The sequence below is a fragment of the Jaculus jaculus genome, chromosome 8 (genome assembly GCF_020740685.1).
Source record: "Jaculus jaculus isolate mJacJac1 chromosome 8, mJacJac1.mat.Y.cur, whole genome shotgun sequence".
NCBI lineage: Eukaryota > Metazoa > Chordata > Mammalia > Rodentia > Dipodidae > Jaculus > Jaculus jaculus.
In genome coordinates, this window is record NC_059109.1 from 47,138,018 (window position 1) to 47,153,363 (window position 15,346).

General features: G+C 47.3%; 1 protein-coding gene across 1 annotated transcript; it reads right to left on the minus strand.

Moving 5' to 3' along the window:
* Positions 1–1,804: 1,804 nt before the first annotated feature.
* Positions 1,805–15,065, minus strand: Rcn1 (reticulocalbin 1). Its single transcript, XM_012949258.2, has 6 exons — positions 14,830–15,065; positions 10,302–10,495; positions 8,702–8,880; positions 7,163–7,223; positions 3,471–3,670; positions 1,805–2,948 (listed from the first exon to the last, which is right to left on the minus strand). Exons 1-6 carry the CDS (start codon positions 15,063–15,065, stop codon positions 2,841–2,843), a joined length of 978 nt encoding a protein of 325 aa, XP_012804712.2. The 3' UTR covers positions 1,805–2,840.
* Between the last annotated feature and the right edge of the window lie 281 nt (positions 15,066–15,346).

The following is a 15,346-nucleotide window of genomic DNA, read 5'->3' on the forward strand; positions in this document are numbered from 1 at the left end:
CCCACATAAAAGCCAGGTGCCATGGTGCCTGCCTGTAATTCCAGCACTGGGAAGGTGGAGACAGAAGGATCCTTACGGCTAGCCTGGCCAAGTCAATGAGCTCCAGGTTCAGAGAAGGGATCCTGTTTCTAACAAGGCGGAGAGCAACTGAAGAAGATAACTAACGTTAACTTACAACCTTCACATGCAGGTGGCCTCTGCGCACACACCTATGAACATGCACGCAAACACACATGCCAAATACACACACATGCATGCAAAGACAGTACAAAATACCAGCTTCTCATTTGTTTGGCAATAATTACCAAATGTTTTTTGTATCTACTTTACTGTCCAGGACCTGCGAAGTATTCCAATTTGGGGGGAGAGGGCACGAACAAGATGTCAAATGCTGTAGTAGGTGGAATGGTGCCCACCCTGACATATGCCCACATCTGACCCTTGTGTAGCCTTATTTGGAAGAAAAAAAATCATCACAGTGGAATTGAGAATGAGCTCATATGGACTATGCAGAAAGGCTCCAAGACCAACGAGAAACGTCTTTGTAGGGAAGTGTTGCCGTTACCTTCACAGTGCTGGGACCAGCACCTGACGGTGGGAGCAAAGTTGTGTATTTTGGCTTGTAGACTCAAGGGGAAACTCCATGATGGCAGGGGGGACGTGGTACGAGCAGAAACTGGACATCACCTCCTTGCCAACATCAGGTGGACAGCAGCAGCAGGACAGTGTGCCAAACACTGGCAGGGAGGAACTGGTTACAACACCCATAATCCTGCCCCCAACAACACACCTCCTCCAGACTCTCCAATTCCCATCATCAGGTGGGGACCTAACATTCAGAATACAGGAGTTTATGGTTCAAACACAGGGAGGGAGTCAATGTGAAGCCAGAGGCACAGATAGGAGTGAAGGAGTTAAAACGTGGGAAAAACAGAGCTTCTGCCCCAGGGCCTTTGGAGGAAGCATAGCCACACTGACACTTCCATTTCACACTCTGGCCATCAGAATCATGGTCACCACAAACCACCTGCACTGTAGTCATCTGGACAGTGGCTACTAGAAACAAATATAAAAATATACAAATGGTAATATATACCAAGCAATTAAACAGGGACATGATCGGGACCTAACTGGAGGTTCCTTTAAATAGGAAGATCTGGAAGGAAGGCCTCACAGAAAGAAACACAGCCTGTTACCTGAGGATGTGGGAGATGTGTGACTTGGCTCTAAGGACACAGCAGGTGCAAAGGGCCCTAATCTTGGCAATTTTAAGGACCAGAGTCAGTGGGGCTGGAATATGGGGGAGGAAGGTTAAAAGAAAGGGGTAAAGAGATGTTGTTCATCACGGAGGGAGGGACCTCATAAGGCCATAGTATGTCTGTCTCAGAAAGATCTCCCAGTTAAAATGATGGCAGGTGCCCTAATTGCACAGAAAAGGAGGAACATTAAGTGTATGCTGATTAAACGACTAGATGTGGGTATAATCTGAACGTCTTTGTAACTGGATTCAAAAGTAATCTGATTCATGGCTGTGCTGCTGAAGTCTATAAGAATGACATCACAGGGCTGGGGAAATGGCTTAGCAGTTAAGGTATTTGCCTGGGAAGCCTAAGGACCTTGGTTCGATTCCCCAGGATCCACTTAAGCCAGATGTACAAGAGGGTGGGTGCATGTATCTGGAGTTCATTTGCAGTAGCTGGAGGCCCTGTGCGCCCATTCTATCTTTCTCTCTGCCTCTTCCTCTCTTTCTCTCTCTCAAATAAATAAAGAAATAAAATATTTTAAAAAAGAATGACATAACAGATACCACAAGACACACTAGAGTATCCTTTATTTCATTCATTTCCTACGTACAAGGTGGAATTTCAACCTGTAATTGTTTCTATCAGTTCAGCCAACGGCTTGGAATATCACCTTGTCCCTATGGCAAGGTACAAGCCACTGTGGGGGCAGGTCCAAGGGTCCAGGACTGACCAGATAACGCCACTGCATTTGGATTCCCTACTGCCCCACAGCCTCATTCACGGAAGACTGAGGAAACGGGCTGTATTTCTATTACTATTTCAGAAATCAGACCTACCTTACTTCCATGTCAGAAAACCCTTCTCAAGTATATTTAAAGTGTTTACCAAGTTCCTATAGTCCTTCAAATACCTGGTATTCATCGTTCCCCAACCTCTAAAACTCCTTTCTTGTTCACATTATCTTTCTTGTTGCTTCTTATAAAAACAAAACAAAGATGTGGATTAACTGTGCACATTAGCAGGTCCATACAGAAAAAGCACACAGAAGTTTTATCTTCTGATTACAGTAACAACTCAACAGAGAAGGTCAAGAAAAAAAAAAAAAAAAAAAACTGAAACAGCAGACTTGCTTCTAAAAAATGAGAACACAACCACATGTTCCTCATCAGGATTTTTCTTCACCAACTGTTGGAACAGCGGCAACTTTAAAACGCCTAACAGTTCAAATACGTAGCAGTCACTCTGTATACAGCACCCAACCCGCCCAACCTGAGTAACAGGGCTCTTCTGAGTTTTATCCTGCTTTCCTTTAAATTTAGTGGGGGTAAAAACTTTAAAAACTCATATGATAGCAATGTGTCCCACATAGAACGTTGCTATTTTCCAAGATGTTAATGTGTTTTGAGAGAAAACTTACTGGGAAAAAAAAGTGTTACCATTTTCCAGAAAATATGGAGTGAAAATAATTTTTTTACCCCAACCTGAGGTATAATCTTGCTTTTGGGGGACACAACTACTGTAAATTTGACAACCGTAGTAACCTGCATGGCAACAGAGTAAAGCCCCTGACAGCTGCCACCTCATGATGAGTTTCCATCAAAGCTCATCATGGTTTTTTGTGAGATCTTCCCCATAATTGGTAGCTTGACTTCCAACAAACATGTTCCAGTTGTCCAATATTTCCTCCTTAGTTAGCTTCTCATCCTGTGGAGAGAGAAGAGCTGTCACGGAAGCCCTGGCAGCTTTAAGTCTACTGTTTAGCAAGATGCCCACATCATTTCATCGATCTCCAGTGTTTTAAATACTACATCTAGCAATTCAGAAGCACCTTGGTTCCCCTCTCATCTACCAATCCCAACCCCAAGGGCAACAGCTTCCGACTTTGTACAGAAGCACCCAACCCGCCCAACCTGAGTAACAGGGCTCTTCTGAGTTTTATCCTAGATGACTAGATAAGTGGAAGAATAATCTTATCCCAGGATATACTGGGTTTATTTCTTAAATCCATGTTCTGTCTACATCAAACATAATTGATTTCATACTAGTGGGTGAAATGATGTTAGCCTATGACTGGATCCAGTTTGCTCACAGTGGTTGCCATGGTGTGAGCTCAACTTACAGGTCTCTATGGTGAAGTAGATAGGGACATGGCCATGCGGACCCAAAACTATCTCCAAAGAAGAAAGAAAACCCGTCTTGTATTAACAGTCCAAGCATGGAAAGTACCTTGTCTTTGTCTGACTCATACACCAAGTGCCTGGCCTCAGCCTGAGCATGGTCATAATCCTGAGGAAGGATCCAGTGGCGAATCTCATCCTGGTCCAGCTTCCCATCCTTGTTCAGATCCCGGAAATCATTGAACTGCTCCCGTTCTGACAAAACCCAGTCTGGCTCGGGGCCACTGTCCTCATGGGAAAACATATCCGCTGGAAGGAAAGGTTGTTCTTGGTTATGGAAGACATTGAAACCATTAAGAAAAACCATTAAGAAAACTAACTCACAGCTGGCGGCTAGTACTGTGGGATGACGTAACGATATAACCACTACAAAGGCTACGTGTGGAACAGGAAGACTGAGATGAGAAGATGGGAGACGAAACCAGGCTTCAGTGACGGAGCCGGAAGTTTGTGGAGATCATGGACAATAAACTGCACTGTTATAATGAAGATCAAATGGTCTATTTATGGGAAAGTCTCTATGCCAAACTGGCACTGTAAAGGTGAAAGCTAATAATAAGCATGGAGCACTCTGTACAGCCCAGACACATTATAAAGTGTTCAGCATACATTTTTTTAAACTTCATTTCCTTAATAGCTTTATAAAGTAGGTGCTGCTGTTTACAAATGAAACCACGGAGGCGCAGCCTTACCCTGAAACCCACAGCTAGTCTGTGCTTGTTGCAGAGGAATATGTGCTTTGCTTCCAACCCAAAGTCATCACCACCTTGTTTATTCCTACGGCTGGTCTCACTTCCAAAGGGCTTTCATGCATCGCCATATTTGAGCCTTACAACAATGCTATACAACAGATCGCTATCCCTACCTTACATAATGGCAGGGAAAGAGAAAAGAAAGAGGCATTTATACATTGTTTGTTTTGACACTGGCCTTAGATCCTATGGGCTGTTTCATAGGAGTACAGTTTTTTTAAATTTATTTGACAGTGACAGACAAAGAGGCGGGGGGGGGGGGGGAGAAAATGAGCTTGCCAGGTCCTCCAGGCACTGCAAATGAACTCCAGACACATGTGCCCCCTTGTGCATCTGGCTAACCTGGGTCCTGGGGAATCGAGCCTTGAACCTGGGTCCTTAGACTTCACAGGCAAGCACTTAACCACTAAGGCATCTCTCCAGCCCAGGAGTACAGTTTTTAAAATGATAGGTGGGGAGGCTGGTGAGATGACTGGTGAGCAGTTAAGGTGCATGCCTGTGAAGCCTAAGAATGAACCCAGGTTTGATTCTCCAGGTCCCAAGTAAGCCAGATGCACACGGTGGCGCATGCATCTGGAGTTCGTTTGCAGTGGCGAGAGGCCCTGGTGTGCCCATTCTCTCCCTCTCTCTCTCCCCCTCCCTCTCTCTGTCTGTAACAACTAAATAAATAGAAAATAAATAAATCTTTAAAAAATGATAGGTAGGGGAAATTTTTTTCTTATAGAAAAACAGCTCTTTGTAATTAAGTTTCAATGTGAAATAAAGCTTTCCGTAATGAAGATACAATAAAGGAAAAAAGATAATGAAATTTCAATATAGAAAATGGGTTCTTTGTGGTAAGTTTCAATACAGGGAAACATGTTGGCCGGGGGAAGGAGCAGAGAAGTGCATGAAAGAACACAAGGAAAGCACTGGTGGTTACAAGGTACCCTCAAGCCTCACATGTGTGCCACAATAGAGAAAGGGCTGTCACATTCATTAGTTAATGTGAGTTTGGTTCACCTCTATAAGAATGGGTACTGGGCTGGAGAGATGCCTCTTTCTCTTGTCTCTCTATTAAATAAATAAAATATAAAAGACTTGGGGGCGGGGGCTGGAGAGATGGTGTAGCAGTTAAGCGCTTGCCTGTGAAGCCTAAGGACCCCGGTTCGAGGCTCGGTTCCCCAGGTCCCACGTTAGCCAGATGCACAAGGGGGCGCACGCGTCTGGAGTTCGTTTGCAGTGGCTGGAAGCCCTGGCACGCCCATTCTCTCTCCCTCTGTCTTTCTCTCTGTGTCTGTCACTCTCAAATAAATAAATAAAAAATGAACAAAAAATATTAAAAAAAAAAGAATAGGTACTGTTTGTCTCCATGTTATAGATGAGGAAACTGAAGCACAGAGGGATTTCACAACTCCCCCAGGATCACACAGTGTGTGTGTGGAGAAGCCAGAGCTTCTAATGCCACAGCTCTTTCCACGGTACCACCGCCTGACCTACAAACAGCAAACCTCTCAAAATTTGATTGTCAAGCATAATGACACTTCCTTTCCCTCCGCTCAGTGGGTAGAACAGAACGTTTTCGTCAAAGCCACTTCAAGAGCTTCACCCCTGACTCCCACCATTTCAATGTAAAGTTCAAGAGGATCCGGAAGAGCACACACTGTTAATCAAAAAGCGCTACACTTATCAGGCAGCCTTTTCTGTCGCTCTAATTCTATCACGGCTGTCACCATGACACGTCCCAGGGCTCTGAACATTCCCCTCCCATGTGCGCCCCACAAGAGGAAAGGTCCACTGCATGCACCGGGGAGGAGGTGGCTGCCAGCATCCTTCTACAAAGCTAGTGCCACCAAGACCACTTTAATTACTACTGCAAGAGCTACCAACAACAGATGGAAGTGTTCGGTTCTAGAACCAAATATAATTTTCAATGATTTGCAGAAACACTGTTCGTCATTATCGTCATTACCAGAGGTACTTGTTCTGGTGTGTGGGATGGTGAAATAGAATCACAAGCCAGAGAATGAGGCAATTTAAGGTTTTACAGTTTTACAGTTAAAGGTAATTAACTGCCTCTGTTACATATACACATAAGAAATCATCCCATTTCTCTTTCAGAGGTCAATGGCTAAACTGAATTGAATGATTTTTCCAGCTTTTACTTGTTGAGGTGGAAAAAGGAGAGCTGTTATGACACTGGAGCCTGAAGATGAGGCACCTCAGTTGGTAGGGGTCAAATGAAAATTCCCTCCTTGCTGGCTCCGGCCCTTTAAGCTTTGGGACTACCAGCTGCCAGGAAGGGCTCTCATCACAAAGCGGACCTGAGTTTCACTCAGCCAGTAGTCAAGGTTAACTGGACACACACTCCTGGATATTTACTGCTTAAGTGAAGCCTTACCAGAGAAAATGCTGGATACGGTACTTCCAACCCAAGAATGGAATATCAGAAGCAAGCATGTCTGTAATTAATGGGTGACTACGCACACTGAAGATGAATTTACCTCTCTGAGAAGGACATTGTTCTTCAGGCATATGAACAGCTCCATCAATCACAGCCATGCCTACTCGGGGTTTCTAAGCTAGGCTGACCCTGTGGTCTAATTTTAGTATCTTCCCCTCATCCTGTCCACTCTAGTCTCACTGAATCTGTGGGTTCTCCAATACCATCTCCTGGACAGTGTGACAATGAGTGCCTCAGAGAGCTGTGAGGCCAGCTGCTGGCCAGCAGCCCTTCATCTCCTCCTGTGCAGGAGACTTAATTCCTTACATTGCACCAGTAGGCGGATGTGACAAATCGGGCTGGAGGGCCTTCCCCTCTGAGCGGTTCCAGCAGAGACACCACCAGATCTGATGCAGCAGCTGAAAGGGATAGGGGAGGGGCAGGAGCCTGAGTGAGGGTAAGTGGGATGGAGAGATGTCCAAATGAGGGCAGGAGCCCAAGTGTGGGTAAGCTGCATAGAGAGATGCTGCAAAAGAGGGCGGCTGGGCTACCACAGCCAGCACTCACCGATGTACTCGTCCTGGTCCACAAACCCATCCCCATTCTTGTCGATGTCCTCCAGTGTTTCCTACGAAGGACAAGGGACACAGAACATAAGATGGCCACATGTTCTAAGCAAATCTGAGAATGCTTCTACCCACCCCTGCCTGGATTTATGACTCTTGCCTCATTCTCAGTGCCCTGCGGATCAGTTTATCACAAAAAACAGACAAGGGTTTCTATCTCCATCTTTGCTCCCCACAATTTCACCCAAGTAGATTCCTGGAATGAAGGCTAGGAACACTGAGCTAGCATCAGGGAAACAAAGCCACATAGAACTCAATGTGAATAGTCTAGCTAATTTGTGAATGCATCTATTCTGTCATTTTGTAGCTGGGATTCTTTTCCGGCATCAGCAACTCAGTGAGTTTACTACTGTTCCTTGGCCCAAGCAACTCAAGGACATCCACAAAGACAGCAGTTGAAGCAAGCGCAGAGCACCAATCTGGAATGTATGCCTTCTACCTGTGGCAAATTCCGTCATCATTATCCTCTGGTAAATTAGCTATCACTAGCAGGATGTTGGGTGTTCATGAAAAATGATCCTTGGAGCCACTGTCTAGCCCTTAGGGTAGGAAGACAGAAACCAAGGGCAGGAGTGGAACACTCCACGGACTAGAAAGCTCAGTAGGCCAGAGAGACTTATAAACAAAAGCTCTGGCCACCTTTGGCCTGCAGTCGGAACTGGCTAACGATACCTGCCCAAGAAACAGGTGATGGCATTCACTTAAATATCATGAATACTGAAGACATGTGGAACCCAGCAGGACACTACAGAAAGTGATGACACTCAGAGACCTTACAAACACAGTCATGCTTCAAAGTCTGCTATCTGAACCAATCATCCTCTGAACTGCTGCTAGGAGTACCATCCTTTCTAGCCACATTGTTTTTCTCTAAGTTTCCATAAGGTTTTAAGAACATGATGTCTAATTCCCCAGTCCTTTTTATTTCTTCAAAACTAAAAACAAACAACCCCCCCCCCAAAAAATGGGCAGACTAGCTAGTTGCCCACTAAATCATCAGCTTTTTCTGGCACATGTCTACACTGTGTATCTGGGAGGGGCCACTGGAACATAAATAGGGACATGTCTTTTTCTGGCTACAGCAGTGAAGACACAATATAGCTTCTCTTCATTCCCTCTTCCCCTTGACCACCACTTGGCTATTTCCAGGATGACTCTGAAAACATAAGATGGCATGGCTAAAGATGGAGGCAGGCTGGGTACTAGCTAAGAGCTGCCCAGGAGACCAATCTGCTGGCAACCATCTGCACTGGACTGTGTACAAGGAAGAAGCAAGCTCTGGTTGTGTTACATGCTTTCAGTCGGAGCTATGTGTTACAGCATCTGCCTTATCTGGACTGACTTCCTGTGTCACTAGGCTTCCAACACTTAGCTTCAGAATCTCTCCCCAATTCCCTTCAGGCTGAAAAGCATCTCTGCTGAGAAGAAAGGGACAGCTGCCTCCCTGGTCTTCCCCACTGAGGCTTTGCTCTGTTCTCACCAAAACCACAATCTCCTTCATATGCTCAAACTCCTCAGGATGCAAAAAGGCGGTGAACTCTTCCCGAGTAGCCGTCAGGTCTCCATTGAGGTCTGCAGCCTTGAACCTTCTTTCATCACGTGGTAGCATCTTTTTGAAGGTGTGGTGATCAGAACTATCTTGGAACTCTGCAGGGTTTCCTGTAAGATGTGTGCAGAAATGCTCAAACTGTGTTTTTGAGAGCCCTGCTTTCTAGATCACTCAATTCTCACATTCAAAAGACCCTGACCCACCAAGTTTGTTAAAACATGTGAATTCAGAATACCTCCAGTATCTGTCCCTCCAAGTCATCCCATAACCATGACCTCAATACCTCAAGAGGGGCTTTATTACAAATGTTAAGGAGCGTAGGCTAGAGACCACACAATGCCACACTTCTGTGAGCACAATTCCAACTTCGTCATATTCCCTTTTGGGGTGTGTGTGTGTATAGGTTTTGTGTGTGCGTGCGCATGTGTGGGTGTGCATGTGCACATGTGTGGTGCATGCACATTTGGGTACAGATGTGTGCCATGTGCACATGCCAAAGAACACTGGGTGTCCTCTTCGGTTGCTCTTCCACCCTGCTTTCTTAAGGCTGGGTCTCTCATTGAACCTGGAGCTCATGTGGATTTTCAGTTAGACTACCTGACCAGGAGACCCCAGCAACTCTATCCCTGCACTGGAGTTATAGGCATGTCTAGCCATGCCTGGCTTTTTTAAAAAAAATATTATTATTTGTTTTTTGAGGTAGAGGTCTCACACTAGCACTGGAATTCACTATGTAGTCTCAGGCTAGTCTTGAACTCATAGTGATCCTCCTAAATCTGCCTCCCAAGAACTGGGATTAAAAGTGTGTACCACCTGCCCAGCTTTTCACATGGATGCTGGGGTTTGAACTCATGTCCTCATGCTTGTGCAGCAAACACTCTTAGCTACTGAGCCATCTCTCCAACCCCCATCATACCATTTCTTGATCTAGGACATATATAGGCTTGTTGGGTCCCAGCACACACTGCAAGTGCATCTGCTCTTCTCTTTAGATCTGTCCCCTGGCTATCTGCCAGGAACCTAGTGGTTTGGTACCACACTCTTCCCTTGGTCTTCCCATCTACTCCACCCTATATTCAGATCCTGCCCATTGGGAAGGCACTGGGCCTTTGCCCTTCCAACTTGCCCACCTTTCCTCACAGTGCTCGCTCTGTCTCTCTCCAAACAGAAAGCCCTCTCTCTCTCCAAATAGAAAGCCATCCTTCAAGGCCCAGCTTCTAAACCACCCTCATCCAGAAAGGCTTCCCTGACTGCTCCAGCACATTCAATCCTTGCTATCCAAACATCAGTAGCCATATGAAAAGTGTCTCCCAGCCACACAGATGTTCTGCTTTCTTCTCTCTGTGTACCCCTGAGATGTAAGTTCAAGTAAGGTAACCACCTCAGTACACTTTTAGGTGGCTGGGAAGGATGTCACATATCAGATTCTGCTCTGGAGGCTGTGACACCTCCCTGAGAAAGGCCTCCCCATCTCCCGCAAGAAGCGTTACCCATGTCCCCACTGTGTGATGGCTGCTACAGAACCTCTTACCTAGGTAGTAGCCATATGTGGCTTGTTTGTATTCTTCCCAGGAAATCTTATCATCTTTGTCCCTATCATAATCCTTCCAGACTTTAGCAACGTTATCATAGATGTATCTTTTCTGTACCCGTTTGATCCAAGTTTTCAGCTCCTCAGTGGTGACAAAACCGTCTCCATCACTGTCAATTCGATCAACAATCTTCCTGTAGGTTAACAAAAAAAAAGGGAAAGAAAAGAAAAAGAAATTGAACACAAGGATATGATAAAAGCTTCTATGACCTTGGGCTAGTGAAATATACACCGCTTGCACATAATACTAAAAAGAATAAGTGAAGGCCTTAAAGTTTTCCTTTTCTAAGGATGCCATTCCTGTCACCACCTCACTCTCTAATTAATGCCATTGGCAGACACTGTGAATAGACCGTGCCTCTACATCCTGAAAAATCTATATGTGACCTCAGATGTCTTGTTAGCACAGTGCTTTGAAGACAAGCTCTACTAGTTGACTAGACTTGTTCTAGAAGAAATCTATTTCTTTCCTGAAGTCATTTAACTCCCTCCCTGTAGACTTTAGAAATGAAATAACTTCTCCAGGATCACAATGTTAGGTACAACTAGGGTATTTCTTGGCCTCAGGTCCAATGGGAAAACACAGAAAATTATATGCAGTATTATTTGTTTTAGTTTTTAAATCTCACCACTTTGGACTTAAGATTTGAACGTAAAAAGCAGGAAGAAACCAGATCCTGTTGGACAATGCCACAACTTCCAGAAACCTGACTCAATGACCAGACCTTTTGCCCATCTCTAAGCCAGATGGTCCTAAGCTAGGAGCACCATCTCTGTGTGGGGACTTAAAAGAAGTTTCATTCTAGTCATCCATTTGTTTTGGTCATACAAGCCAATTACCATTCTGTTTGTGTCCTTGAGGCTGGAATTCTGTCAACCCCAGTGGTAAATTTTCTTCTCAACAGAAATTCTGACTGACAGCTAATCCTGATTAATTAAATGTGGGAAATGAATTTCTTAGTTCTTCCTAAGTAGTTTGATAGTTTTGAGCTGCCCACTTTGTGGGGGAGGGTATTGATGGTGATGTCATGAACAAAGTCAAAATCTCCTACATGAACCCATGGAGTCCCAGCTCCTCTGTCTCAGGAAGCTGTGAACACTACTAATGGCTTTAGTCTCCCTTCATGCACAATCTTTAAAATATATAGATGTATACATATATATTTTATTTATTCATTCATTTGAGAGAAGCAGGGTATGGGGAAGAGAATGGGTGCACCACCAGGGTCTCCAGCCACTGCAAATGAACTCCAAACAAATGTGCTACCTTATATGTCTAGCTTATGTGGGTTCTGGGGACTTGAACCTGGGTCCTTTGGCTTTGCAGGCCAACACCTTAAGCAGTAAGTCATCTCTCCAGCCCTCACACACAATCTTGACACTGAAGATACTGGAGTGGAGACTGAATGAGTAAACCTCAAGCATCTTCTGACTTCCCTGGGGAAGACTCAGCCAGACACAGCAGAGCTCATTCAGCACAGTGAAGCGTTGAGGCCACCTATGTGTCAAATGCTACTCCAGTCCTGAGGGCACAGTGGCAACATGGCCGCCAGTTATCCAAAGCCACCAAAAAGCAGAACATCAAGTTAGCAAAGGTTCAACATCAGGCCATGAAGCCCTCCTCTGAGGAAAGGACAGCCTTTAATTTACACCAATAAATCCAGTGCACAGTTCAGCCCGACACATAGCAGGTGTTCCCAAAATCTTCACTGGGATTATGAATGTGAGTTTGACCTCTCTCTTGAAAGATCCCAAGTACCAGGAAAGGCAGACATCATACAGGTAGAAGCTAAATGCTTCAACCAAGATGCTTGGTTCCTTGTCCTGGCTTTGGTCCCCACTATCTGTGAGACCTCTAGCAAGTGACTGACTCCGTGAGCCTGCTTCCCCATTGTAAACTGGATCATCAACTTCTCAAGGAATGTGTGAGGAATAAAGGGGAGGCTGGGTGCCCCTCCTCACTCAAGTCAAAGATGTAGGTCACATGTGGAGAAAAACTCCAACACTGAGCAAGGAACAAGAAGGAGCCAAGCCTTCAGGATGGGCCTCAGGCAGCTAGGAGTCCCCTGGCAGCTGCCATCAAGGCTGCCCAAGTGGAGGCCCAGAAAAACCAGGAGCTGGGGTAGATATGTGAAAGCACTCCCAATTTTAAATACTGGCAAGTAACTTACATTTTTCCTAAGATTGTATAAGGCGACGTTGACACGGACTGCAGCCTATGGCTCCACTCAGCAGCCCTCCGACTTAGGTGTTTCCAGGGCCTTGGTGCTCACATCTTGAGAATAGATGGACTGGAAGCAGGGACAAAACTGCTTGGATCCAGCCATGTTCCTCCCTCAACAGCCCAGATTCAGAAGGTACTGAGACAATGAGCTGCATTTACCGCACTCAGTGCCCTTTCGGATTGGACCTGCCACTGTCAAAAAGGCCCAGCCCACCTTCAGCCATTTCACCTTACAGGGGAAGGACCAAGTACAAACCATTAGTAGTCCAGGTCTCGAGATCTGGATATCATCCTTGGGTCTCCCTCCACCACACTGAGTCAAGGACGAGCACTGCCACATCTGGATCCTCCCTCTCTGTCAGCTGCCTCAGCCTCCCCTGGTCAATTCTCAACTCTACAGTCAGGCAGGCTTTCCCAGCAAAGTTTGGGGATTATTCCCCACATACACACCCCACATCTACTCTCCATTTCCATGAGGTCTGAGGTCCTTCCAGTTCTGCCCTTGTTTTCCCCTCTTCTCCCACTTCCCATTTCTTCCCTACTGCCACACACGCATGCACGTACACACACACACACACACACACACAGGTCAAAACCTTCATTAAATGGGCTGTTGTCACTTTAGGAACATCCTCCCCCTATTAGACATCAGCAACCCTTGAATAACTCATAAACTCCTATCAGGTGCCACCCACAAGACCCCAAACACCTCTGAGACTCCTTCTCTTGAACACACTGGCCATGGTGTTTAACACCCACCATTGCAGCAGCTATGTGTGTCTGTCTGTCTGTCAGTCTTCCACATTAGTTTAGCAGTACCATGAGGCCTAGCGCAAGAGGGTTCAGCTTTGAACCTACCAGCTGTCAAACTCGATGTCTGGCAGACAGTAGTCATCCCAAGGCTCGCTGTATGAATAAATTAATGAAGGCAAGGTCTTCATACAAAGACCAAACCCAGAGTGACTTCACCAAGATTTTTATCTGCCACTAAGCTGAACAATGAACAACATGATGAAAGCATTACATGAAGACACATGAGTCTTCAGTCCTCTCTCCCTTCTTTTCAGGGGCAATAAGGAATGGCTACAATCAGGGCCCCCAAATACATCAGTTTCCAAGTGCTTCAAAGCAATACAATAGACTGAGCTTATCAATGGCTCCCGTTGTTAAGTTGCAAACAAGAAGAAAATGCACTTCTTTGCCAAATAAAAGGAATGTCTTTGGAGGTGACTTTGAAGTTCAAAGATCTTTTTTAATCCCAACAGACAGATGGTGCACCAACACAATAGGTGTCTTTTATCCCATACCTCTGAACACAGTGGCCTTTGGAGGCCCTGGAGTATAGAGCTAGCTGTGTTCTTTTTCACTGTAGCAGGACATGAACGTGCGCCACCCCCAGGAACCAGGTTCTGGAAGCTTTGGTGACCAGCAGGCATAAATGTTGTGTCCTTTCCCGGTCCTGCCTCCCCATGGACCCACACAGGCTGCTAATTCCTCTGGAAGGATTTCTAGATAACTGCACAATAGCCAAACGTCTCCTGGACACCAAGGAGGACGTCATGGGATGCATCGGTTTTGTTTCCTGACTCCTAGCTAAGTTCACATTACACCAGCACTTTCTCTCTACAGCCTTTTGACCCCGAACGGATCAGTTACCAAAGAACCGAGTGTCTTAGGCACATCGTGAACCAGTGGCCATCCCTGCGCCTCGCCCCAGTCGCCCAGCCCCAAATTTCCCTTAGCCACCACGGTTCTATGTCTCTGCCTGAGAATTCTGGCATGATTAAGAAAGAAGGCAAGAACATCCCAGCCCAGAATAATTAACTCCCCCGCCTGAAACCTTCTTTCATCTTTCATCTATTTCTGTTCATCCTTGAGACCCTGAGAAGTCTCAAGCCCCTCTCTCGGGGCGTAGGGGTTAAAAGAACTCAGAACTCGGACACTCAAGGGCCACTGGAGGAGGACGAACTTGTGTACAGGGTCTTCCCCTCCCTTCTGATGCAACCCAGAGGAGGAGGAGGAGGCGGGCCCTCGGGTCCCAGCCGCCGCGGTCACTGCCACGTTCTCGCCTCCCCTCGGGGAGCCACCCGGGCCGGGGCGTGGCGGCGACCTCCTCGCGGGGGTCCCGGGCGCTGAGATACCCCCCACCTGCCCCAGGGCGATTTCGCTTTCGCTTTGCGCACGGGTCACGCGTGGCACCTGCGTGCATCTCCCGCTCCCCCCCGCAGCGCCCCGCGGCCTCACCCCAGCCTCTCCCGGCTCTCGTCCGGGGTGAGCTGATCGAAGGTCTTGGAGTCCTCCTTGCCCAGGAAGGCCTCGTGGTCGTACTGGAAGCTCTGGTTGTCCTCGGGCGGCCGCTCGCCCAGCTCCGAGTCCGGGCGCAGCACGCGCTCCTTGCGCACCGTGGGCTTGGCCCGCAGCGCCAGCGCCAGCAGCAGCGCGAGCGCCAGGCGCAGGAGGCCGCGGCCGCCGCGCGCCATGCTCGGGAGGACCGGGATGCGCGGGCCGGCGGGCGGGCGGGCGGGCGGGCGGGCGGGCGAGGGCCGCGGGGAGCGGAGGGGAGGGCGGGGGGAGGGGACGGCCGGCGCCGCAGCAGGGCCCGCCCCGCGCCCCCCGGGCCCCGCTCAGGCGCCCATTGGCCGCCACCGAGGGAGGCCCGGGCCGCCCAGCCACGTAGCCAGCCGGGGTGGTGGTGTCGCTGCTGCTGGTGGTGGTGGGCGCCGGGCTCGGGTTTCGCCTGGGCCCCACCCCGCCAGACTCA